This window comes from Gallinula chloropus (genome assembly GCF_964237585.1).
Source record: "Gallinula chloropus genome assembly, chromosome: 2".
Classification (NCBI taxonomy): Eukaryota; Metazoa; Chordata; class Aves; order Gruiformes; family Rallidae; genus Gallinula; species Gallinula chloropus.
In genome coordinates this window covers 144,388,048-144,413,609 of record NC_140086.1, presented here as the reverse complement: position 1 = coordinate 144,413,609, position 25,562 = coordinate 144,388,048, and the positions used below count along the sequence as shown (strand labels likewise).

The 25,562-nt window shown below is 35.8% G+C and overlaps 1 protein-coding gene across 1 annotated transcript in view; it reads right to left on the bottom strand.

Moving 5' to 3' along the window:
• Positions 1 to 20,507, bottom strand: part of ARMC3 (armadillo repeat containing 3) — a gene marked incomplete at both ends in the record, with an annotated part of 47,936 nt that extends 27,429 nt beyond the window's left edge. The window contains 9 exons of the mRNA XM_084279960.1: positions 1,282 to 1,387; positions 1,511 to 1,663; positions 7,176 to 7,359; positions 8,143 to 8,337; positions 9,628 to 9,803; positions 10,129 to 10,197; positions 11,873 to 11,998; positions 13,890 to 14,007; positions 20,460 to 20,507. Coding sequence (XP_084136086.1) covers positions 1,282 to 1,387; positions 1,511 to 1,663; positions 7,176 to 7,359; positions 8,143 to 8,337; positions 9,628 to 9,803; positions 10,129 to 10,197; positions 11,873 to 11,998; positions 13,890 to 14,007; positions 20,460 to 20,507 — 1,175 coding nt within the window. The remainder of the gene's footprint in view (positions 1 to 1,281; positions 1,388 to 1,510; positions 1,664 to 7,175; positions 7,360 to 8,142; positions 8,338 to 9,627; positions 9,804 to 10,128; positions 10,198 to 11,872; positions 11,999 to 13,889; positions 14,008 to 20,459) is intronic.
• Positions 20,508 to 25,562: the final 5,055 nt, after the last annotated feature.

Sequence of the window (25,562 nt, the reverse complement as noted above, 5' to 3'; positions counted from 1 at the left end):
TGACTCTGCCCAGCAAGCAACAAATACGGACTCCACTATAATGCAGAGGAACAGACACAGCTATTTCCCTGCCTGAGGTCTCATAGAATTATCCTAGCAGTTGAGCAAAACAACATCCTGACTATCTCCTTGGCAAAAAAACCCCCAACTACTCTGAATGGGTTGGCATAAGCTGCTATACCAACTCAAAGCTCTCCAGAGATTCCCTTTTCACAATGTGAAACCTCAAAGGGCTGCACTACAAAAAACAGCTGTAGCGGAGCTGAAAGTTTGACCCCTAGACTCCAGTACTGTGCTCTTTTTATGTGTGTATGACTCCCACTGACACCAACTGAAGAGTCATGCACGAGGAGAGCAGAGTATCAGACAAAAAAATCTACTACGTGAATCTGAGCACAGAATATTATTCTCTTGTGTCAAATTATGGTTCCATCTGGTAACATTAAGCGAATACTGGTGACTATTAGAGCTGAATCAATAAATTGCAACAAATAATTTATTTGGTGAGTTACTTCACTTGTTCACTTCAAAGAATGCCTGTGAATGGATTACAACTTCCTCAAGTGTATTCCAGCAAACTTTTAAGGAATTTTATTTTATGGTTTGTTACACGTGATTGCTTATATACGTCAGACCGCTGTTTCTTTTCCTTGAACAAAACTTTTAGTAGAAGTTGAATAACAGAACTCTGCAACTGACAGAAGAATTTAGTTGATAAAATTATTTTGGAACTTACAGTCAACTAACCATCCTTTACTTAGGTATTCTGGATACTTTTTTCTTTTAGAGAATGAACTATAAGCATTCTCTAGTACTTGGGAAACAATAAAGGTAGGTGAAAGAGTGAAAACATTCAGAATATCTGAGTACTGTCTCCCTCAAAGGTTTAAATCAGTCAGTTGCATGAACCATCAAATTTTAAAGGATACCTTACTGATTTTGATTTTTCAAAATTGCCTCACGATGTCTTAGGTTACAAGGCATATTTTCTTCATATGTTCTCTTCGAAACATGATTTATCTCTCTGCTTTCATTACATCTGCTTTATACATTTCCTTGATAAAGCAAATGTTAGTAGAGATAGCATAACTCTTGTAACACTGATGAGATCCAACCTATTCCAGATGACTCATAAGCACCAAAAGGAGTCTTACAGTCAAATTCACAGACCTGCCTTGTAGGATAAGAACGAGATGAGGTATTCTTTAAAAACAAAAATGTATATTATTATTTAAAACACTAATCTGAACACAAGTGATAATTTAATTATTGCAGACTCACCTTGCATTACTAGGACTGTCTGCTGTCAAATTAGCTAATGCTGTCACTGCAGCTTCTTTTACCTCTTCATTGTCACTGCTTAGCAACTGTACTAGCTGGGGAATCCCTTTGAACAAAATAATTGTATATGTGAACCTTTAAATAAACCACGGCAGTCTGAACAATTATAATATCTTCCTTATGAAGGAAAAGCACAGCTTTTCATTTCATCCCTCCCCACTTTACTTACCCTGGAGTCCAAGCGCCTTTTTGCTAGCTAAATTCTCACACATGGCAGAAATTGCTTGGGAAGCAGCAACTTTAACTCCATCATTATGAATTTCCAAAAGGTTTATGAGACACTTCTCAACCTCTTCCTCATTTAAGATTTTTCTATTTTCAGCTTTAAACAAAAAAGAACAATAGCATTAATCTGCATTCATTTTCCAAATCAGTGAAAGGACACAAATTGGATTTCACACAGTTGTTTCCAACATAACACTTGCTTTTGATACCATGGAAATGGAAATATTTTTGTAACAGAGGCACCAGCAATAAAGAAATGTGCACAAAGGACCCGATCCAAAACCCATTAGACTTCAGTGAATTCTGAATCAAGCCCAAAAGATGACTATTACACACAGGTCTAAATCTATATAGCCCAACAGAATGTGAAATTTGTTCTCTATAAGACTTAAAACTGTAGAATGCATATTAGCTTGATGGAAACACCTTTTCCACTTCAACAGATCATACTTAAGATCGCACTCACTTCAGTTTATGCTAACGAAGTTTGAATGCATAATATTGAAGAACATACTAGCAAATGTACAATTGAACTTGGTGGAGTGCCAGTTAACATATTACAAGAGTAAAAATGGCAAGAGGTGTTAAAATTTTAAAATTTAAGAATTTTAAATTCTGCGCAGCTTGCTGTTCTTCAGTAATGCACACTTTGCAGGGAATTTAGCTGGCACCAGGTTCACTGCTGACCTACACTGCAATAACCTGCAGCAGTTAAGGACAGACATAGATGTTCCCTTCCTCAGCACACATATAAAAGTCTACAAAGTATCTACAGACACCTGAGAATTATAGTAATAAACTCATTCCAAAATGGATGAGATCAGAAGTGCAGGTGTTTGCTAGAAAGAGCCCCGAGTGAAACTTTTTCTCAGCCAGAAATGAATTGGACAGCATAGAGGCTCTACAGTTAGGAGGGTCAATAGACATTTAACCATATGTGTAATTTATAATGAGTTAATTACATGCTTAAAGTTATATCTACATGCTAATTTTTTTAATGTCTCAAAAAAATTCAGGAAACGAGAAGTCAGTAGTACTTTAACACACTCGGAAATTTTACCAGATTTTATTAATGCTTTGAACTATCATTCCCTTATTTTGACTGTTGTCTCATGAATAAAAAAAAGTTGAACCCCACAGGCAGCTAAAACAACCAATAGCTGTTCACTCACCCTACTATCCCCATCCCCCACAGTGGGATGTAGGAGAAAAAGTAAAACTCGTGGGTGGAGATAAAAACAGTTTAATAGGACAGAACCAGAAGAGAGGAACAACAGTAGTAGTAATAATAATTAGACAAAAGAATATAAAGAGAGTGATGCACAGCACAATTGCTTCCCAAATGCTGACTGATGCCCAGCTGGTTCCAGAGTCACTTCCCTTCCCAGCCAACCTCCCCCAGCTTATATACTGAGCATGATATATGGTATGGACTATCCCTTTGGCCAGTTTGGGTCAGCTGTCCTGCCTGTGTCCCCTCCCGGCTTCTTGTCACTTCCTGCAGAAGGCTCATGCCTCATTGCTGGCAGGGCCTGGGAAACCGAAAAGTCCTTTGCCATAGTTTTAAGCACTGCTTAGCAACAACTAAACCATCAGTACGTTATCAACATTATTTCCAAACTAAATCCAAAACACACTACTACATCACCTGCTAGGAAGAAAATTATCCCAGCCCAAATCAGGACAGATACATAACTGAAACCATAAAGCAAAAGTTGCAACAAATAAAACAGGGAGGTTTTTAAGTGTCAGCAGAACCTTGACCACAACCTTGATGCATATCAGCCAGTTCTCAAGAGAAGGCTTTAACTGGGATTACAGACCACCTTTTACAAGTCATCAAGTATGCCGCTGGCCTGCTGCTTGCCAAAATAGTCCATAATCCCTAATAATGATCTCTAGAGGGTCTTTGAGCCTCAGTAATTTGCTTCTTATACGGCAAGTTACCTATTAGTATACAGACTCTTAAAAACTTTTCTTGATTTTAATAGCAGTTTTGATGATGGGTAAGCATTTCACTGTAAAGATACTTTATGCCTATGTGAAAATAATAATAGCAACAATAGTAACAATAATAATTCATTTAAATGACTGAAAATAGTGATTTAAAATATTTTCAACCAAATAATGTGGAAAAACAGATTTTGGATTTGAATTTACAGTAAACAGTATGCTTCTATATTTAGCTAACTAGACAGATGGAGAAAATTGATTAATATTTTAAGATCCAGGTGACAATTCTATTTATGGGATGATTATTTTCCACTGGACTCCTTTGTATGAGATTTTTTCCCTTTGTTTTTTACTATAGAATAGAAAGAATGTAAAATTGAAAAGCATCCTTTGTAGTTAAGCACTTCTCATGTCAGTGCCAATACCATATTTACAGAGATTAATTTCTTGGCCCCTAAGTAATATGAATACACTGATTTACAAGTTAAATGCTCAGACACACACAGCTAGGAGAGTCTGGAGCACTAACACTTCTGTCCAGTTTTTCATATATCAACTCCATCATGAGCCAACCTTTTTTTCAATACATTTTCCTGTTTCCCTTTCTTGCCTTAAAATCATGCTCAGTTCTACCCATTACCTACTCAGCTCACTGTTATCACCTTATGGAACTATTTACATGAATTTCAAGTGAAAAATCAAAAAGTTAAATATCATGACTGCTCATTGATCTTGAATTGATAGCTCAGATAAAAAACACCCTGTATTATGATAAAAACATGTGCTAATCAGGCTACAGAGCATTTTTAGCATCCCCTTCGAAAGGATTTATATTTAGATAAAGTAATGAACAGGGTGAGTCAAAACAGAAGTTTGGCAGAGCGAGGCCCAACTTGAGTGAACGTGATTATCCCTTTCTCTCTACACACTTCATAGCATTTTGTTGTTGGTGTGTCTGGCACCATCAGGGGAAGCTGAGCCCTCGTTTATCAACAGTCCAGATAATCCACCTGTAGATATTCAATATTTATAGTATTATTTTTTGCATTCTGAAATGACTGCATTATTTGGTGGGCAGGGGGGGAATTGCAGTAAAACTCACCATTGTAATTCTGAGCATACAAAATACAACCACTGATGAATTAATATATTTAAATCAAATTATGTTACAGGACAAAACAAATTTTCAAGGGCAAAAGGGTAATGATTATGTCTAAATATATGATCAATTTTAACTTACTTAAACAGAGAAGCATCCTAAAGATGCTATTTAAAATTGAATGTAATATTTGTACTATGAAATTTATTCTGAGATTGACAACAGCTTTTAAGAGATGTATCTATCTTATAACAACAACAAAAACATACAAGAGTCCCTTTCCAAAAGGCTGGAAGGGGCATGAACTAAAACTGTTTGCTATGATCATATCTATCAGGAAAAAAACAAAACTAAATTCCATCTGCCACCAATAATAATTTCAAAACCAGACGCTGCTGTATACTCAGCTGCCAGGATTACAACAGATAGATACATGCTCTATCACAGGAGAAGTTTTTCATTTCAATGAAAAGTGATTTTTTCTCAAGTATGCAGGAAATTTTTGTGAAATACATCCACGATTATCAAACCTGAAGAATGTGCGCTCCTGTACAGCTACTGCAAATGTAATGAAAAAAAATCCCTAAAACCTTAAAACTGGGTTGTATTATATTGTATTTACATCCAGGCAAGTTTTAGTATGGTATACATCAGCACTGCAGTTTGGATAGGCTCTTTAGTATATTTACAACTGGGATACAAATAACCAAACAAGAACTGCAAAATTTTGTTTCTTTTTGCAATTGGAATATTTCTTCTAATGGCCCTAATGACGCTTTTCTTTCTGCTGGAGGGCTGACTTTAGACCAGTAGCTCTATGTATCTGAAATAAATCCAGCACTCCTGGGTGCCATGCTGAGAAGCAAGTTTACTGGACTACACTTTCCACTGCGTCAGTACAACATGTTGCCCTTTGTCTAACCGGTTGTCATCAAAATTCTACAGCTTGGAAGCAAGTATTTTAAATCTTCTTTTGATCTATTTTCCCAGCTTGCTGCATCCATACCAACTGTCATAGGCTGAAGAAGAGAGCAAACCTTTATAATGAAACCACATTGACTCCATTTGTAAAGAAGTATGACAAGAAGATGCATCTTCACTGACGGTAACATCCCATGATATAAGATCACAGGCAGTACTGTAATATATTATGTGTAGCTCTTGCTACCGTGTTTTAAAAACGTTGTGCTCAGACATGCTGCTACTAACAGCTGCTAAAATATTAGGCCACAGAAACTGAAAAAGGCGTGAAAGAGAAAAAGGCGGCTATGCCTATTTGAAAATAAATATGAAAAAGGAGTAAGACACAGTAGAAAGTAGTAGGAGCAAATATAAATCTGCTTAGCATACTACTTACTAGCCTGTCACAAGACTATAAAAATGATACTGACAGTCCTAAGCAGCATAATAAAATAACAATACAGGAAAACAGACAAAGAAAGTACAGGTATAAGAAAGCCCCTTTCTATCTTTGATACCTGAATATTAATGAAAATAATTTTCAGTGACTTGCAAAGCTTCCAAAAGATAATGATAAAAGGATACAGAGACCCACAGAATACTAGGAAAGGTAAATTTCACTCTTTTCATGTATCATTTGCAATCCAAATAATTACAAATATTCAGGATGTCAAACTAGGGAAGGTGAGAAAAGAATGGGAAAGATAAGATAGTGAGAGAATAAAGGAGGTCTGAAATACTGTAGAAAGGAGAGATTATTTTAGCCACATATTAAATTAGATAGCTTATTTGTAAAATACACATAAATCAAAGCCATGATTCAACCCTGAGATGATAGAAACATGAATGAAATATTTAAACACTACTGTCATAGTTACTGTCATCAACATCCCTTGACAGGATTAAAATCTATAGACAGAAGTATGTTATTTCTTACATGGCATTTCAGCATATAGTACTACTAGGCCTATGTTGCAACTCAGAAACGAATCTATGGAAGGAATTTCAAATGTAGATTTATTTAAAGAGCATCCTAATTCATCCTAATTCAGAATTCCTTGGTGAATTAAAGAAAAGCATATAAGAAAGAACTATAGGATGAATAATTATAAGAAGATGATAATGAAACTACTTAACTCCATTGGGAATATTAATCTGCAAGCCATTTGAAAGGCTTTTTTCCATGTCCCCGTTAGAGGAATTTCTATTTGAAATTGCCTGACATACAGACAAGCAGTTGTATGCAAAAGCAAGTAAGCTTGTGATTAAGCCCTAACTGATACTGATGAGAAATAGTGCCAGTGGAAGTGGTTTAAGATGGCAGTTACCTGGCATCTGTAAACTAAAGATGAAGATCATATTTTCAGACCTCCACTCTCCTTTCTGAGGATAGCATTTTGCAAGAATATATTTCTGTATGGTTATATACCCAGCATCCAATTGCTCCTGATTGCCAAGATTCATCCCTTTAAGTCATGCTTCCCAGTGTTTTGCTCAGCACAAGCACTACCCTCAACCAGATAAAATGGCCTCAATCTGGGTGAAAATTTACTTTATAATCAAATTCAAGTGCATGGATTTTTAAAAAGTCACATACAGTCAGCAGCTGCTTTGGTAATTGCCTTCGCTGCATTCTTCTGAATATCAGGAACTGTAGAGACTCCTACAAATGAAAGTAGTTTTTTAAGGCCTCCTGTCTGCTGAATCATCTGCAGAGTATGCACATCTTCCAGACAATTTCCCAACACAGCAAGAGCTTCCACATGTAGATCGCTGAATTCCTAATAAGGAAAAAAACCCAAACAAATAAACAAATAACCCTCAAATAAGATTAAAGTATCTTTGGCTTTTAACTTTTTAATTGTAATAACTTTTTTTTGCAGTTTATTTATACTGCAAAGTACATCTTCTTGTACTCCTATTTTTTGTATAGCTTCTATGATGGGCCTTAGGATACAACAATACCAGTTAAAAACCCAAAAGCCTCTCACTGATATCAATGTGGGCAAGGCAGGTATTCAGAGAGGACCTGTCATCATAAAATTTCAAAACCTTCACAAATTCCTCTATGCATTACATTTCCCATGGTGACATCTGAACTCAAGAAGCATTGAGTCTCATAATAACATAAACAATGACATTTCCAAGGTTGTAAATTATATTTAAGGCTATTGATATCAAAGTAAATCCAGAAAAAGAAAAAAAAAAAATCAAACTAGGAACCAGCACCAGAGTTCAGTGCACAATCACAAATTTGGGGAAAACATGACATAAAAAGCTATATGGTGATTTTTTTTCTGATATTTACAACAGCTTGGGAAGTGGACAGTAAATGCAAAACAGTATTGCTAATAGCAATAAAACAAAAAAAAAAACCCATTCAAAATCTTTTTGCTCCCTTTCCTCATAAGCCAGGTATGGTAGCTTATCCTATTTCTACCATAGTTGGCTTCAAGATCTTTCTTCTTTTATCTTCCAGAACATGAGTAGTATTCCTCATTAGTCATACAAACATTAGCATCAAGCAGAAAAAAAAAACAACTTTTAAGGCAAGTAAACTGTACTTTGGTTTCCATTATCTTCAGAAGGCAATCTAATCCATTATTTTCCCCCAGTATGATCCTGGTTTCTCTGTCTTTGCTAATTACTTCTAAGGTTTTAAGGGCCAACAATTGAATAACTGGGTATTCAGATTTCAGTAGTGCCAGCAAGGGTGGAATTGCATTCAGTGCACGAACTGCAGCACGGCTTTGAAAATCCTGCAGTAAAATATTCAACAAAGAATGTTAGTGATAGAGAATATAACAGTACATCAAATCCTGACTTTACAGAAAGAATACTAAAAATCTGATTTCAAACATACAAAAATGAGTCAATGTTCCAGAACTTCCAGATCTGAAGATATCTTTCTTTTCAGCTAAGAATCAAACTGAATATAATCAAGTCCCAGCAACCTTAAATTCCAATTATTCTTTCATGACTGAAGTACACACTACAAAATCTAATCCTCTCTAAGGGAGCCACATTTGTCTCAAAATAGGTGATTCTTTGAGAAAAATGTTCTTAAACTTGTTTTCATTATTTTTATTTACCTCAGTGGGGAAAAAATTGTTTTTGTACTCTACTGGGGTTGCCTGGTTATATCTTCTTTTGTTTTATTAATTATAACAATTTAAAAGTTCAACTTTAAATAGTGCATATGCAGCTTAATAAGAAGTCAGCATTAGATTATATTAAAATAAAAAAAAATAAATAAACTACAATTTGCTTTTAAATAGCTTATTGCACATGTGCAGCATGTAATTATCCTTATCAATATAAGCAAGCACCAGGTGCAGTTATCCAGATATACCCTGCAACAAAGACAGTGAGATGGTAAAATAGGAGAAAGAGTAAAACGCGGTTCTGAATAGACATGCTCTGATGCCCCAACAGAGATAGAGTTATAAACTGAATTCATTACTGAATTGATTCGCTTAAGCCATGGAAGAGAACTGCCACACAAACGCACCATTCTTTTGCTAAGCAGCATATGGATGACATTAGTGCTGAGTGTGAAAGTAGCCAATAACAAATCTATTCCTCCCAGCATGAAAAGTAGCTGTTGACAGCATTCACCTATCATTAAAAAGATGTTCAGAATTGTGACTATGGACTTGCTGGCCAAAACAAGGCACAATGAACTTGCTAGTTCCTTAATTTACAGGATTTCTACAATCTTTTGGATAGACAGGTTATAACTCCCATTGCTGAGATTATAATTTTCTAAGAAAACAAATTCATATTTAATTAAATAAAATTTGAATCTGCTTCTGATCTCATCTATACTGCTGTACAGCATAGATAATCACACAAAGTACAATAGAATTAGAGTCAAATTGTCTATATTCATATGTAATGTAACAGTCAAGGACTTGTGAATAATGTTTTCAAATACACCAATGAACGCTGGAGCGTAAAGGAACCATCTATTAACCTCACAGAAGATGGCAGGGGTGGGGAGGAGAGAGCTTATCTGCCTTTGAAATTTAAACAAGAGCAAACTTTACCTGCACCAGGAGGTAGATACATTCAACTGAATTCTTCTTAACATCAGGATCAGGGCTACCTAGCAGTCTGATAAGTGGTTCTAATCCACCTTGTTCAAATATTTGTACTTTAGTAGTATACTCAACAGCCATGTGTGCTAGACACAGAGTAGCAAATTCATGGATAACTACATCCTCTAGGGGGAAAAATAATAGTATTGATCAAGTTTTATTCAGTACAGTGTATATTCTATAATAAAGTGATTAAAATTATTATTTGAAGTCAATAAACAATAGCTGTTAATCATACTTGACATTTCTGTAAACATGTTGCTTCATCTGTACAACATAGAACACTACTCATGAGTAGCAGAGATAGGTAATTGCTTTCATAGGACTATTTAATGTGTACTATGACAAATCATAAGTTACAAGGAAGCCTTTTATTAAATTGTCCAAACAAATGGCAATCAAATTATTTCTGAATTTGTTTTTGCATATGGAATGAGTGCTGCAAGCTACCTTCTGGCACCAGCAGTGATAGAAGTGAATTTGTGACATCCAGTTCCCTCAGTGACTTCTTGACATCATCTACAAATAAATAAATATAAATATGAAGTCTTCCATTTGGCAATCTTGGCTGAGTAAAGAAACAGACTAAGGAAATGTACTTACAGTTACTCTCTGAGTAACAAAAAGATCTGACCGAGAATGACACACAACTGAAATTATACTAAAATCGTAATGGACCCAGAAAACATGCAGGAGATTTTCAAGTACCAGACATCATTCTTTGGCTTTTGATACATATGAAGGTCCTCAATACTTCATTGAAACATTATTCAAACTACTTGCATCTAGCAGGTTCTGATTAAATATTTCACAGTTTTAGTTGTCAAAGAAGTCATACCCCAATAAAGTTGCCTGTGGTTAAAATTATCAAACTAAAAGCAGTCCTTTCTGCTAACACAGCCCACATTGCAAATTGAAAGCATGAATTATATAGGTCTTATTAAATTCACTGTAAATTCTCTCAGAGTAGGTTTTTGTTGTCATCAATGACAAACAAGAAAAACCACAAGCACTGCATAGAATAACCAAAAAACATTCTCTAGGACAGACTTAGTGTGATCTTACAGGGCGGTGTTGTTACTAGCAGTGTTAAAATGTAAGAAAAAAGGTATGAGCTGAATATACTTTTAAAGGAAAAAACAATCAAGATGTAACATAAATGGAAGATCTGCAGTCATCCAAAAATCCATGTTTGAACAGCAGTGCTGGAAGCCAAGGTCTGAAGGGAATGATTTTATACTAATGCTGAGTTGAAAGTAAGGTAAAGAGCATAAGGTCCAATACTGTGTGAAAAGCAGGTAGCAGTTGAGGAAATAGTGGTTAGAATATCACCATGGAAGAGAAGTGGGTAGAACATCTACCAAAATAAAACCTGATTAATTATTAGCTAGATGTGGGTTTATAAAGCAATGTAAAAGTAACAGCTTCTGCAGCTCAACCTTATATCACTTATTCTTTCACCTTCAGGTATGTCTACATACCACTCTCTGCAGCTTGATCATTTGGCACTCAGGCACCCCATGTAAATGCAATGCATTCATTCTCATCTTACAACAAGCTACATGAAAATCTGCACACACTGCGGTTAAATCATTTAATAATGGTATGGCCACAGCAGATACACAATCTTGCCATGAATGCTGAGAGATACTCAAGGCTGGCTGCTTGAATTTCACTAGCTCAGATACAGATAACAAAACATTTACAGCAGCACTGACCTGCCAAAGCAGCTGGGTAAATATACATGCCAATGCTTAATTGTTCAGGGCTTTTTTTTGCCATCAATACTTGAGTTAGCTGCTTTAACACATTTTCTCCCTTATCACTGAGATTACACTAATGCCTCATGTAACAACTGATATTTAACTATAGCATTTCCTGTAGATGATAAATACTACTTTATCCTTCTCTTTCAACTTTTGTAAAAAGAGAAGAGTGTGTTATGTCCACATTGGCAGGCATCTTACCTAGTCAGGCTTTCCTGAATGGACAGACACCATTCCAGTATTACGCTGCTTCAGTTTAGCCCCATCAAAACAAAAATAAGGGTTGGAAAAAAATTAACTTATCTTGTAGATTTTTTTTCCAGAATCAGTGGAGTTCACTCTAGTTGCATTTAATCCTTTATTATGAGCCATTAATACTGCTGTGATGACCACACTCCCAGATTTCATTAAAAAATGGAGACTCTTACGACTAGAAGCCATGATGCCAAACACCATGATGGCATTTCTGCGTACAACTGGATCTTCATGTGAGAGGAGTTTATACAGATGTTCCACTGCTCCAAGACCAAGAAGTGTCACTTTGTTTTCATCACCTGAAGAGTAATTAGGTTAAAATAGCTGTAAAAATGCAACAAGCTTGCAGTTCTAATGTAACAAACTAAATCAGCTACCAATCTTTCATTGGACTATAGAATCAAAAAACAAAGGCTTGGCCAGGAACCTGAGAGATTATCACTATAATCCAAATAAACAGTGTCAAATAATATAAAGGATTAATAGCATCTAGGATTAAGACACATGTATAAGGCAGAGGATGCCTCTGTCCAGTGGACACCCAACTCATTTGTTGGAGACTGCAGTGGCAGTACAAAGGACAACTTTCTATTTAGTGAAGTACAGGTGACTGGTGTCATTAGGAACCTCATTTTATTTTCCTCTTTTCTTACCTCCCTATTTAATCTTCCTTAAAATATCAGTTAATTCATTCTGTGGATCTGTACTACCACAACTGCAGCAACTATCAGGATTTGGATCATTAAATCCCACCTGAGAAGGGATTTCTATCTGATTAGGTTCTGTCCATCCAAAGAACAGTAGTGTTTCCTATGATTACAGCCTTCTGTTCCTGTGCACTCAAAGAGCACCCAAAACTCAAGAAAAACATGCAATTTTCAAATTCCTATTTTCAGTTCCCACAACAGCATTATAATTCATTTTATAATAAGCCATGCCTGTTCTTTCTGGCTACAAGTGAGCAATGTGAGAAGAAACTGGAAAACTATGCTCATTCTCAGGCCAAAACACAATTAAAATTTATTAACTTAATTTACTAGCAATCAAGAAATAATTTAACTGCAAAGTGAAAACAACTCCTTCTTTTGTGTCACATTGCAAAGTTATAGTCTAGTCTTCTGGAAGATTGCAGGAATATCAACATTAACAATTTAAAGGATTATTCATTTAATAGAGACAAAAAAAATTTATGTATTTGTCCTCTTGCTGTGTGCCACATGTTTCTGTGCACAGCAGTGAGGGAACCAACAAGAGCTTATGACCTGCAGTTCACAGCTCTGTCCCAGCAGCCCAAATTCTCTCTTCTCATACGCAAAGTTTGGTTGCATGGACCCAGCCAAGCTTGACGTGTTAAGCTTAACCTAAACACCTTTCAGAACCCAGTGATCCCATGCCAACTTTCAAAGTTTTCAGCTCTTCTCTCACAGCTTCAGCAGTTATCATTGCCATCAGTCAGCATATAACGCCATAATATTTAAAGAAAACATAAAATTAAGTTTAAATTAATATGAAAATATTAATTATACCAAAAATGCAACTAGTGTATACCAAATGGAGTAGCTGGCATGGAATGAGTAGGAAACAAGGTAGGAAACTGTGCTACCAGATTTTGAGCCTTTGTTATATCGTTGTCTTCTGGGTACCTGGAACATGACATTTAGCTATGGATAACACAGGGACCTTTGAAAGATCTGGAATCTTGGAGGCTTGTTAGATTCCCAACACATACAGAAATAAATTTGATAAAGGAGGCTGAGCAGTCTCCAATGAATCATCTGTCACAGAAGTACTGACACAAGAGGCAAAAAGCCCCAGAAACAGAATAAAAATTAATTTTCATTGATAACTGAACCCTAAAATAGCTACACTAGTACAGACCTTTCAAACTGTAACATAAAAGACGCAGGTCTGTTGCTCATAACAAAACAGATCTAGGTAATATATAAACCAAACTCTATTAAACAGAGAATGTAACATTCTACAAAGAAATGATAAAGATTTCCTTCACATAAACAGCAGGACTTCTTTATAACTGAAAATACAGGTTTGCTAGATATTTCAGAAACTCCTCAAAACCTTGAGACATGCCTTTGAGGTAAAGATTTTAGTGCTATGAAACTAGAAAAAAAAAGTGAAATGCTACCAAAATCTAAGCAACACAGAGGAAAGTTTATTGCAAAAAGGACTAACCTTTAGATGCAAACTTATATAGGGCATCACATGCTTTGGCCAAAACTTCTTCTTCAGGAGAGCTAAGCATGAGCACTGCTGTTGCTGCTGTTTTGCTTTCAACTAATAATGGATCAAACTACAAACAAAAAAAAGCAAAGAATAGTTCGACTTATACTGAGCTCTCCTGTGTGCTACACTACACTCTCACATTTGATTTAAAAAAATAATAATCTACTTTGAGAGCTATATTGAGAAATATTAACATGAGCTGCTATTTACTTGGAGAAATCCAATTATTTACTAACAATTTGAGACATTACTGAAAAATAAGAAAGAAAAATTAACTTCCAAATATAATCATGATTTCATCCCATATGAAGACTTTGGGAAGAGCCTGACACTTCACTGTACATCTAGGAAGTCCTGAAGGCACCTGACTAGTTCTGATGCAGGTGTAAGCACATCCTGTGACTTCAGAACCAAATATGAGCACAGAGCCTATGAACAAGGAAGAGAATTTGGTTCCTATGTGTCATTAACACTGTTTGCTTACCAAAAAAAAAAGGTTAATGAAAGGACCCTTCCCGTGCCTTCCTCAACTCGGCTGACTAGCTAGGGGTGATCTTGTGCTAGCTGAAGTATTTCCATGATACAATCCCTACTCAGACAGATAGAAGGGATACAAAGTGTTGATTTCCATGTCTGACCTCTCTCACCCAGAATGCAAGCTTGCAACAAATCTGGTGGGTTTGCCCTCTCAATTGACTCTTCAGGACTAACACCACTGGAGAAACTTTTCACTCTTTCACAAAATTCATATCTGAATATTCTAAACATTAAAAAGCTTGTTTGTCTTTAAATAATTTTTAGTCTTCTCACATTTTAAGCCTATAGAATTATCTGTGTTACATACAGAAACTACTAAATACTGGAGTCATGCAGTCTCACAATATAAATGTATTTATCTTTAAAATACAGCAGATAAATAACTTAAGATAGCAATAAGCAATAAAATTATCTAAAATATTACTACAGTGCATATTTATACTGTATAAAATTTTGAATTATTTGTTTTAACCTCTAATAGTTACATCAAAAGCCCATGTTGCTAAACAAGGGCATGAAGATATGTACAAGTCAGCTGTCAAGGAAATTATTCGGAGCAAATCTTAAAAAAATGTTCTGATTGTGCTAGAAGGAAAACGCGGGGTTATTTTCCTCTGCCTTGTTCAATGTAAAGCAAAATATGATACTAGTATCCAAACTTCTCAGTTCATATTTTTTATAGTCTTGTAATTCTAAATAAATTCATCTTCCATGAGGTGTATCACACGATTTAATAGTCTGGAAGATCAAGATTTCATCACCAAGTTTCATTAAGAGTGAAGAGGTTTTCAGGCTAATGCACTTAACCAGTCTCCCCAGCTTCAAGCAGGTCTGCAACCTGCAACACTCATTCTACCCGTGTGAGAAGCACATAGGAGAATTAAGAGATGATTGAAAGTCCCTTTAGCCACCTTCATACTTATCTACTTTTGTACATTTGTGTTCTTGCGTAGACAGAACTTGGTTCTCCAGGTGAGTGTTATGATTTAAGCACAGATACATCTCCTGAGTTTGTTGATGGGATAAAAATGTAATGTTCACTAAAGGCTGTTAGCCATACAGAAAAAAATGAACACAAAGATTGATCTCAGGTGAAGAAATTAAATAAGAGTTTTAAATCTGTTATTTATTTATACTGATCTAATACCAAACCCACTATTCTGCTGTTCCATTTTTTTGTTTCCTCTTGTGGTCACCAATAATCATATAAACTACAATTCAACAGTAATTCTTAGAATTTGATGATAGGTTTGGCCCCTGAGCAGAGTGAAATTGGTCTAATCTCTACCCATTTGTATAGACATAAATTCACTACTGTCTGAAATATTCAATAGATACTTTTAGTTTTGTGTTAAAAACACAGTAAGAAGAGTCACTGAAATAAATGTATGTTTAAGTCATCAGAGGCCTGAACAAGTCAGCAATTTGCTGGGAAGCAACATTGTTCATCGAAACAATCACAGAACTGGATGTGACTTTTGTTTATCATAGTGCTGGCATAGCTAGAGCTCCCCTCTCTTTTTAAAGAAAAAAAAATAAATCAAGGCTTGCTTCTAAATTTTCATTCATGATGTCAGACTCCTCCCTTCATGGCAGCCGCTCTCTATTATAAAACTAGAAGACAAGGTTGTTGTGTCACCTTTGCTTTCTGTCTCATAAGCAGACATTATTCCCAGGAGAGGAATTTCCTTTTACCTATCAGTGTTTATAGGAGCAGAGAGTTTGGTCTAAGAGCTTTTACAGAAATAAATGCAGATCATTGTTATATAGCCTACAGTCTCTTCTAGAGAACTCAGATTTAAACTTTCCTCCACAAAAGCAATATTGATTCTCCCTCATTACTATCATATTTATCTATGCTTCTTTTTTGGGGGGGAAGGGTGAGGTGGGAGCGGTAACTGTTTCTACCAGTTAATACAGCATGAAAAACAAACTTTCTGGCTGGTAATTATTAATGATTTCTTTTTGAAAATGAAATTTTCTACCCTCCATTCCTTTAGTACAAAAGGTGTACATTAAATACCATAAGTCACAGTACTACAGTTTCGTATTTATTTACTTTTCTGTTAGAACAACATCTGAGCAAATTACTGTTACTGATGTTTGTGAAATTTCTTCACATTTGTTTAGTGAGCTGCTGCACAGCTTTCTCGTTTGGCACAAAAATACAGAAATGTGTTTGGGTTTATTTTTTAATTACTTTAATCACCTAATAGTGTCCCTCTGAGAAGCTTCTTGTTTCTAGTCAACTAGCTTTATTGCTAGTTTTTGCATCCTTGCTAGTTGTCTCCTAAAGTGGTTTGGTGCAATGTGACATTGTGCTTTTACTTTTCATTTGTGAGCACAAGGATTTTTTTGTTTTGTTTTCCCATTTAGATGCAAATCCCACCTTTTAAAGGATGCATTTATCTGCTGTTATTATACTGCTTAATCATGCATGCTGTCTTATTTTCTAAAGTCCTTTAAACTTGAATTAACTGACTACAAGTCTGCTTTATTCTTTTGTAGACTCTTTAGAAGTGTTACATATATCTGATACTCTTTTACCAAGAAAGAGAGTTAATATGTACCTGGGCATGATAATTGTTTAGTTCTGTCACTGTCGGATCTCCTACACTAATAATATAAACCAAAGATATTCTACTGAATCACACACAGTTGATATTGGAACACACTTCTACAGATGATGTGGTCCAACTGCCCTGTTCAGAGCACCCTGTTCAGGGTGACTCCACCACCTCCCTGGGCAATCCTTTCCAATGCCCATTGCCTCACATCCTTTTACTGGGCACCACCGAGACTTTACTTCCTCCTGTTAGCTATTTATACACATTGACAAGACTCCTCCAAGACATCTCTCAAGACTGAACAGTTTCAACTCTCTGTCTCTCCTCATATAAAAATTGCTCCAAGCCTTTGGAGGACTTGTTCCAGTAAGTCCATGTCTCTCTTGTACTGGGGAACCCAGAACTGGATACAGCACTCCAGAGGTGGTCTCACCAACACTGAGTGGAAGACAACACCCCCTTCCCTCAAGTTGCCAGCAACACTCTGCCTAATGCACCCCAGGATTTCGTCGACTTTCTTTGCCCACCAGATTCATGAGGTGCTTTCCTGTAAATATGTTTTCCAGCTGGTCAACACCCAGTCTGTACTGGTTACTCTTTGCCCAGGTTCAGGACTTGGCATTTCTCTTCATTGAACTTAAAGGAAATTCCCATTTTCTCATTTCTCTAGTTTTTTGAGGTCATTCTCAATGGCTGCATAACCATCTTGTCTAACAATCATACCTATCAATTTGTATCCTCTGCAAACTTGCTAAGAGTGCACTCTGTCCCATCATTCAGGTCACTAATGAAGAGGTTAAGCAGAACCAGCCCTGGGATCGACCCTTGGGGCACACCACTAGTGACTGATCTCCAGTTGGACCTCATGCTGTTACTCACAACCCACTGAGTCTGGCAGCTCAGCTAGTTTTCAATACATTTACAGCATCTTTTCTGTACTTCATCAGTCTGTCTATAAGGATGTTATGAGAGACAGTGTTAAAAGCCTTACTAAAGTCAAGTCAAATTAATATTTAGGTATTAATTTCTCAAAAGAAGGTGTTTCTGTGGAGACCAAAATTCAGGACAATGCCACTTCATATTCCACCTTCTTAACATCAGCGTTGCGAATGAAGCTGTTAAAAATACTTAGGTATCTATAGTTTTATTTTGATGATAATGCCTCAGTATTTTCTCTAGTGGTAACCTTTGGCTACCCTTTTAATGTCTGTGCCCTAGCTGATCAAATCATAATATTATCTAAATTAAATTTAATGAAGATATCATATGAAAAGTCCTTATCAGTCTTTGTCAAAGCTAGCCTATTTTGTCTGCCTGAAATACTGTCTAAAAGTCATTCATGTAGGGATAGAGGCTTAAACAATATTTTTCCTGAAAAATCCCAATTCTTGGAACAGAAAAGAGTAAAAAGTTAACTATGGAAGGCAGGGAAAACAGAGTCCAGAGGAATACTTTCTGAAACATATAAGCTGTGGCTAGGCTAAGAGATGCTTTCCACCTGTTCTTAGAAATCTATAAAAATTAGTGATCATCTGCTGTACCAGATATTCTCAGAGCATTCCATGCACAGAAAGGCTTTTATAAGCCTGTCCACATTATCACAAGGCTTCTTTTCTTGGACTTGACATTTTCATAAGCAGATTATCAATCACAAGACAATAGCCAATACATCTTTTATTTTGTCTGCATCTCATTTCCTGCCATCTGAAATAACCAGGTGAAATTTCAAGTTTTGAGATTTGATTTTACATGATCACTATTAGCAATATTCTCATATCTAGACAATTTTCTTGGTTGACAGTTACAACTAATCAATTCTATTTTCATATTTAAAACTGCTTTGCTATGCAAAATTCAGGTGTTTATTTTTCCTCCCAATCTGACTGCTGGAAGATATATGCTAGCCTGAAGTACAATAAGGGTAAAAAACAAGGCAAAAACCGCAGGTGCCATCTGGACTTCACTTTCTAATTCTTTCCTTTTTGATAGTTTTCTGACCTTTCCTGTAAGTTTAATTTTTTCGACTGTTGAATATATTTCTAACATTCTTCATAGCTTATTATAGTAGTTAGCAGTCTGTACCCTACTTTTCTCCAAAAACTCTGATAGTGTCTTTTGGATCCCAAAATTGTGGTGCTGCTGTGCCTTTCAATTTATTTTTTTTTTTCCTTTAGATTGCAAAGATACTTAGTTTAATTCTTCAGGCCTGTTTTAATTAGCCCTATCCAAATACACCTTCTTTGTGTCTCCTCCTGGAAAAGAGTCACAAAAATGGCTTTAGATCGGTTTACCCTCTCATGCTGAAGTTATGTCAAGTCTCCTTCCATAAAGATTTATTATTGATTGGAGCTTATGAATAAAGTTTGTAATATTCATCTTTCCATGAACAGTTGAGAAAAACCTGTTATCAATTGCTATGCCTCAGTGACGGTACGGCTATTGGATACTACTGTCTTAGTAAAAGTTAATGACACTTTTTAAAATATTGAAGTTGTGATGCAGTTTTTACTGATTGTGTTTTCTAGAACCTTTAAAAAACCTCTTGCAGCACCAGCGCTCCTTACAATTTTATTTTTAAAAAAAACAACAGTGTACTGAAATTTGCCTTTAGTTTCATGTCCCTCTGTGGGGCTCTCTGAGGTCCTCACTTCCATTAACTTAATTATCTGGCACATAATTTAAATTATACTCTTTTCAGTGTTTCTATCTTATTTCCTCTACTTCTTTCTGAATAAGCCAATTAAACTTCAAAAATACCTGTATTTTGAGCCTCTATCTTTTTGAGTGTCTCTCTGAACTTTGTGAATTTATGGAAAGTATGGAAAACTCTGCTAACATCAGACTGTTAATTGCCACCTTTTGAGTTAATTACCACCATTACTCCATATTTGGATTCAGCTCTTGTACCTCTCACTATGGCAGTTCCTATTGTACCAGAAAAAAATGAAACATGCCTGAAGACTGTATATCTTTCCAAAGATCCAGAATACATAGTACTGTCATTGGAAATAACTGTAAAATTTTGTATGCTTAACTCTTTCATCTTTAAAGAAAGGAAATGTCTCCACAGTTGAAAAGACAGGCAGATTTTAGTTCTCTATTCTCTTCTCTCCTTTGATTTTTTACAAATGGAAAGCTAATAGCGTTCGTCAAATAAAAAAGAAGTCTGCATTGTTTCATATATTACAATTTGCAAATCCTGCCAAAGACAACAATCTCCACAAAGAACTAGACATGCCCAGTCACTCTGGTTTGTATGCTGTCCAAGAAAAGCAGAAACAGAATCATCTTTTAAAAGACATTTTTAGAATAAAGTGGGTAAACTAGGAGAATAAGGAACTATGTAAGGATGGCAGAGCTGGGCCTATAATCGCGTAATGTTTATTTTATAGCACACAGCAGTTTATAAACTTACCACATCCTTGGGTGGAGGCTCTACTTCCTTCTTTACTTTTTTACCCATTCTAAAACAAAAAGCAAACAAAAATAAAAGCAGACAAACTCATTTCTGTGTTTTAGGAATCAGTTTGCAAGACAGATTTTCTCATTCATTTGACCCACCTAATGAGTTTGAAGATTTCTTTGACATAGTAATTTCTATGCATAAAGTTCTCACTTATAAACAAAACATGCTTCCTAACACTTTAACACGTTTGGTAATATACATCTGTCAACTAAACATAGAACTAAAAAGAAAAATGTGAGACATCACTGGCTCGAGTTGTAATACAGTACAACTACATAGGACGGGCTTTTGTCTAAGTTAGTTTTACCTGCATCTATAAGTCATAGATGAACTTGAAAGTTCTACTAGGGTATTCCCTCATGCAGAATGTACAAAAAAATTCTACTTTGAAAATGTGGTTCAAAATCAATTTCAATTTTCTATTCTTGCTTCACAGAAGGAAAAAAAAAGAAAAAATAAGGTCTACAGGTATTAAGAACGTTTATGCACAGTACAAATTTCACTGATTAAAAAAAGTTACATCTATTTACACCAAGTCCAGCGTCTGTCTCCTTTTTTATATTAGCAGAAGTGCACACGAACCAGGAAGACCTTCTCAGCTGCATCTAATAGTAGCTTCTGAAGCATATGGATGTAATACTTCATGTGGACCTAATTTCATGTGGCTTGCAAAACTTCAACAGAGCCTTCCAGTTAAGCTACAGGCAAACATCAAGAGCAACATGACCCACTAGCACTGGGTTATGCTCTATGCATAGCTAAGTTATGCCAAACTTAGGTTTGTTTTAACACTGTGTAAAAGTGAAAGGTGCACTGTTAGTACCCGTTAGTAACTCCTCAGTTCTTAAACGAAAACCACACATTCACCCTCTGCCAGGTCTATCCTGAGAGCCTGCCTGTGGTATAAAGGATTATTTTCTAGTACAATATGAGCTGTAGCCTGGCTGGTTACAGAAGTCAGGGCTATTGTTTCTTGTGTTCAATTTTTTTCCAGGTATTGTTCCTCTGCTGGCCTCTCAAACTGTAGTGCAGCAGTAGTGAAACCAGTCGATAAGCACATCCTAAAAATGGATCTGAAATTTAAAACTTCCTTTCAAAACTCTGATTAGTGACCTGCCTATGAAGACCCATACAATCAAAGATTTTTCAGTGCCAGGGACTTGGCTTTATCCAGGGACAAGTTAACTTACATAGGAGAAAGCATAAGGGCAAATTACTGATAGTACAGCCTACAAGAATGAAGGACATTCTGATTTATGCTACCTTCTGATTTATGCAACCACTCCAGAAAGCAAGCATCGTGCATGCACACACAAGTCAGATTTATAAGGACATCTGGAAATTTCAGTTAAATTATGTTAAATCCTGATATGGAGATATGGACACTTATTTAGAATTATTCACTTCAGCTCAATTCATTTCAAATACAAATTATCCTAAGTCATAAAAAGCAATTTTAATTCTGAATGAGTTTAATTAGGTTTGAACCAAACACTTTTAAAAGTTAAATTAAGGAAAAGGCATTTATAATGTTGTACAATTAATGTTCACAGATTCTAATAATTATACATATTCCAAGACTGAATAGAGCCTTTAATTATAAATATTTCCTCACACTGTATAAACACATCCAACTTGTGAGACTATTTTCAAGAAACTTATACTTTCTTTTCACTACATGCTCAGAAATACTTGGTTCCTTAGTAATATTAAAAAAGCAGTATGACAAGTAGCAACAAGCACAGAGAACAGGACAATAACTTTACTGTGGATTGTGCCCCTCAAACTGTTTCTTTGCTGCAAATACTATTCTGGATTTCAATGCATTCTGCCATTAAATGTTGGTGTTAGCTTTGTTCTCATAAAGCTCTCTGTTCAGTGGTCATTCTCTGACTTAAGACAATGATGCACATAGAATTCTTTGAGTTACTGATAATTAAAAATGTGTCTTCTGCATTGAATTTTAATTATCACAGACAATCAATATGTACAGGTATTGAATGGCTACTGAACCATAGAAGAACTTCCTATTCAAATCTCTTTCTTTCCATGATAACTGCATGTCTTTTTCTCAGCAGGTTTACAGCATGCATATCTTTGATTTCAGTTTACTGTTCTAAATATTTAGAATTCAAAACAAATTTGTAGCAGGATTTTTAAATGTTAGTAACTGCTGGGTTTATGTTACCTGAAAAACTTCTCAAAAAAAATTAAAACTCTATTCACTAGTAATTAATCAATTAAAGCTTAAAGACAAAATAAAGAATATTCTCATTTCATTAATATTTTCTACTTCATGTTCTGTAGGCTTCTTTTTCCACATATGTTTTTCTGATATTAAAGGGTTGATTGTTTTAAATCATGTAGAGGTTATAAAGGGCTGTGACATAACAGATGTAGACAATGCATGGTCAGGCAACCTATGAAGTTATCATTATATGCTACTTCCTGTCCTTCAGCTGGAACTTACTGCCTTCAGTGGAAGACAAACAAACCTGCCTTACTTTGCTCCTACCCAACTTCAGTGCAGTGGTCTGATCAGGTGTTGTGTCTCAGCCAGCAGCACAACCATTATGCCTAACTAAACGTTCACTCCAAAATTACAATCCCCAAATGCTCTCCCTCAGCTCCTGCTGTTCTGGGTGGCTAAGGTCAGTAGGCACTTCCCTGTTTCACTCTGAACTTCATTAGGGCCTCCAGCTTTCCCACAGGAACAGAACTACCCCAGTGTATTTTAAGTTGAACCAGCATCCAGAAACCATGAGTAGTGTCCACTAAGCCAAATCATGCATCATATGACTTAAGTCAGTTGCTTTCCTTGATAATCAATGGAGATCTAGTCAACATATGCACTAGCTCTTGGGCAGATTCATCCTAAAGTAGATATCTAAAATTAAATTAAAAAAGCAACTACTTTTTCCTCAGACCAAAACCAGAGTCTAGAGTTGCTAGCTTATTGACATTTCTACTGATATAAAAAGTTAGTGAGATAAACTTATTACCCTGTTTCTCCAGACACCAGACTAGATCTGGCAGATACTATCACAACAGGCTGAACGTTAACAGAACCAGCCATGTGACAAAGCACAGCCGCCTTCCCTTTTATAAGAGTGGCTGAAGGAACAGGCCCATCTGCAGTAACAACTCTCTGACATTTAGCCCATAAGTGCAAAATAGTTTTGAGGAAGGCCACCAATGTGCATTTTTGAGTTCAGAAGTGGGACTTGCCTATTATCACAAATTGGCATATCTGCCATGTCAAATAAAATAAGGAAAAAATTATTAAGATTTGGAAAGATCTGTTGCAGATGCCTGCCCAGAAGAGCAGACTCCAAGTACTACATTGTAAGATAAGGATGGCCATGATCCCTGTACTTGCTTCATTTTATTGTCTTGCTCTAGGAACTTTTCTTTCTCTGTTTAGTGTGAATAGTTTCTTAGGCAGCAAATGGGAAATATCCACTTAACATTTAGAAAGTACTTTTTCTTTTTTTTTTAAACATATGAGATGATGGATAACAAGTAAGCTTTAACAAAAACAAAGTCTACAAATCATACACTATAATATGAATGAAGTCTTATGGTGGTTTTTCTGTTCAAAATACTGAAATATTATAAGCTTCTTTTACAGTACAGTGTCTATCTATACTATCAGAGTCTTTTGGCATACACTAAAACCCACAAAACATTATGTTTTTTAAGTCAGACAATGCAGTTAGAAAACATTAGTTGTCCCATTTGCATGTTCTTCTTTCTAAACCCTTAAATAACTGACACAACCTAAGATCCCAAACATTCTGAATGTTAGAGAGACAAAGAACAGGAATGAGACAAAGACACAGACAGCTGTGGAACTTACCTCTGAATCAAGGAATCAAAGGTCTCTTCTGAGAACAATTTCTCCTACAGAAAAGTGGTGCAAAGAGAAGGATTTAAGAATAGCTTCTAACCAGTTTTTTGTTGCATGATGCACTTTGCAAATTGATGGTCCCATCCTTTTAAGACAGCCTGAAGTTGTTTCACTATAACCGGGTTATGATTCTCAGGTTCTTCCTAAAAATGAGTCTTTTCCTTTCAAATGATAATTACATAGGGTTAAGTTAGCCTAGCTAGTTTAAGTGAAGACTTGCTGTTGCTTCTTCTCTCACAGAAATTAAAATATTTTTTCTGTGATAACAGTGAAAATTGCCTATAAATCGTTGATGTTCATTATCGATTGGTTTCTGTATGGCCACTCTACTTCTGCCTTCCAATGGAATCAAAAGGAAGATATCAAAATTATAATCAGAGCATTAGCAGACAAAGTCACTCCTTTCTTGAATCCATAAACTAGAATATCCTTTGTATGGCAGCCTAAATATTCTCCTCACAATTCTCATGTAGATATATCACAATTAAGAGAACAACATGAAATAATCTTGAAGCTCCCTTCCTTCTTTCTCCCAATTTCTTTTTCAGGCTTACTTCTGTTCTCCTCCTTAAACACAGATCAACAGACCCCCCCTTGCCCATTGTTGTAATGCCAGTGTATGAACACATTATAGAAGGCCTCATAGATGACGAGAGTTAAAGAGATACCAGGTCCAAATTAATATTCAGTTCCTCAAGACATAAGCTGCAGGAATTTATTATATGAGATACCAATTAATTCAAGACCTTTGGCTGCTCACTGTTTTTTCTGTGCTCTTGTGCATATTAGACAAAAAATTATGCGTATCAAGTCAAAAATTAGCTACCATGCAACAAATATTAGCTAACCAAGTTTAACTAGAAGCTGTTTCTAGATACTAGGTAACATTTTCTATTTTGACTCAGCTGGACAAACTTAATCCCACTGCAAAAAAGCCAAACAAAATGACCAAATACATGCTGATTACTCTGAGCATTAATTTAAAGAGCCCATTTTTTCAAATGATCTCTGTGTTTATAAATTATACTCACAGAGCACAGAAGAATCATTAAAAAACCCCAGAGAGATGCAGAAAGGAGTACTCTGCAGACAAGACATACCCTTAAAACCAAAATGAGTTTGTAGTTAGATGACAGGTTGAG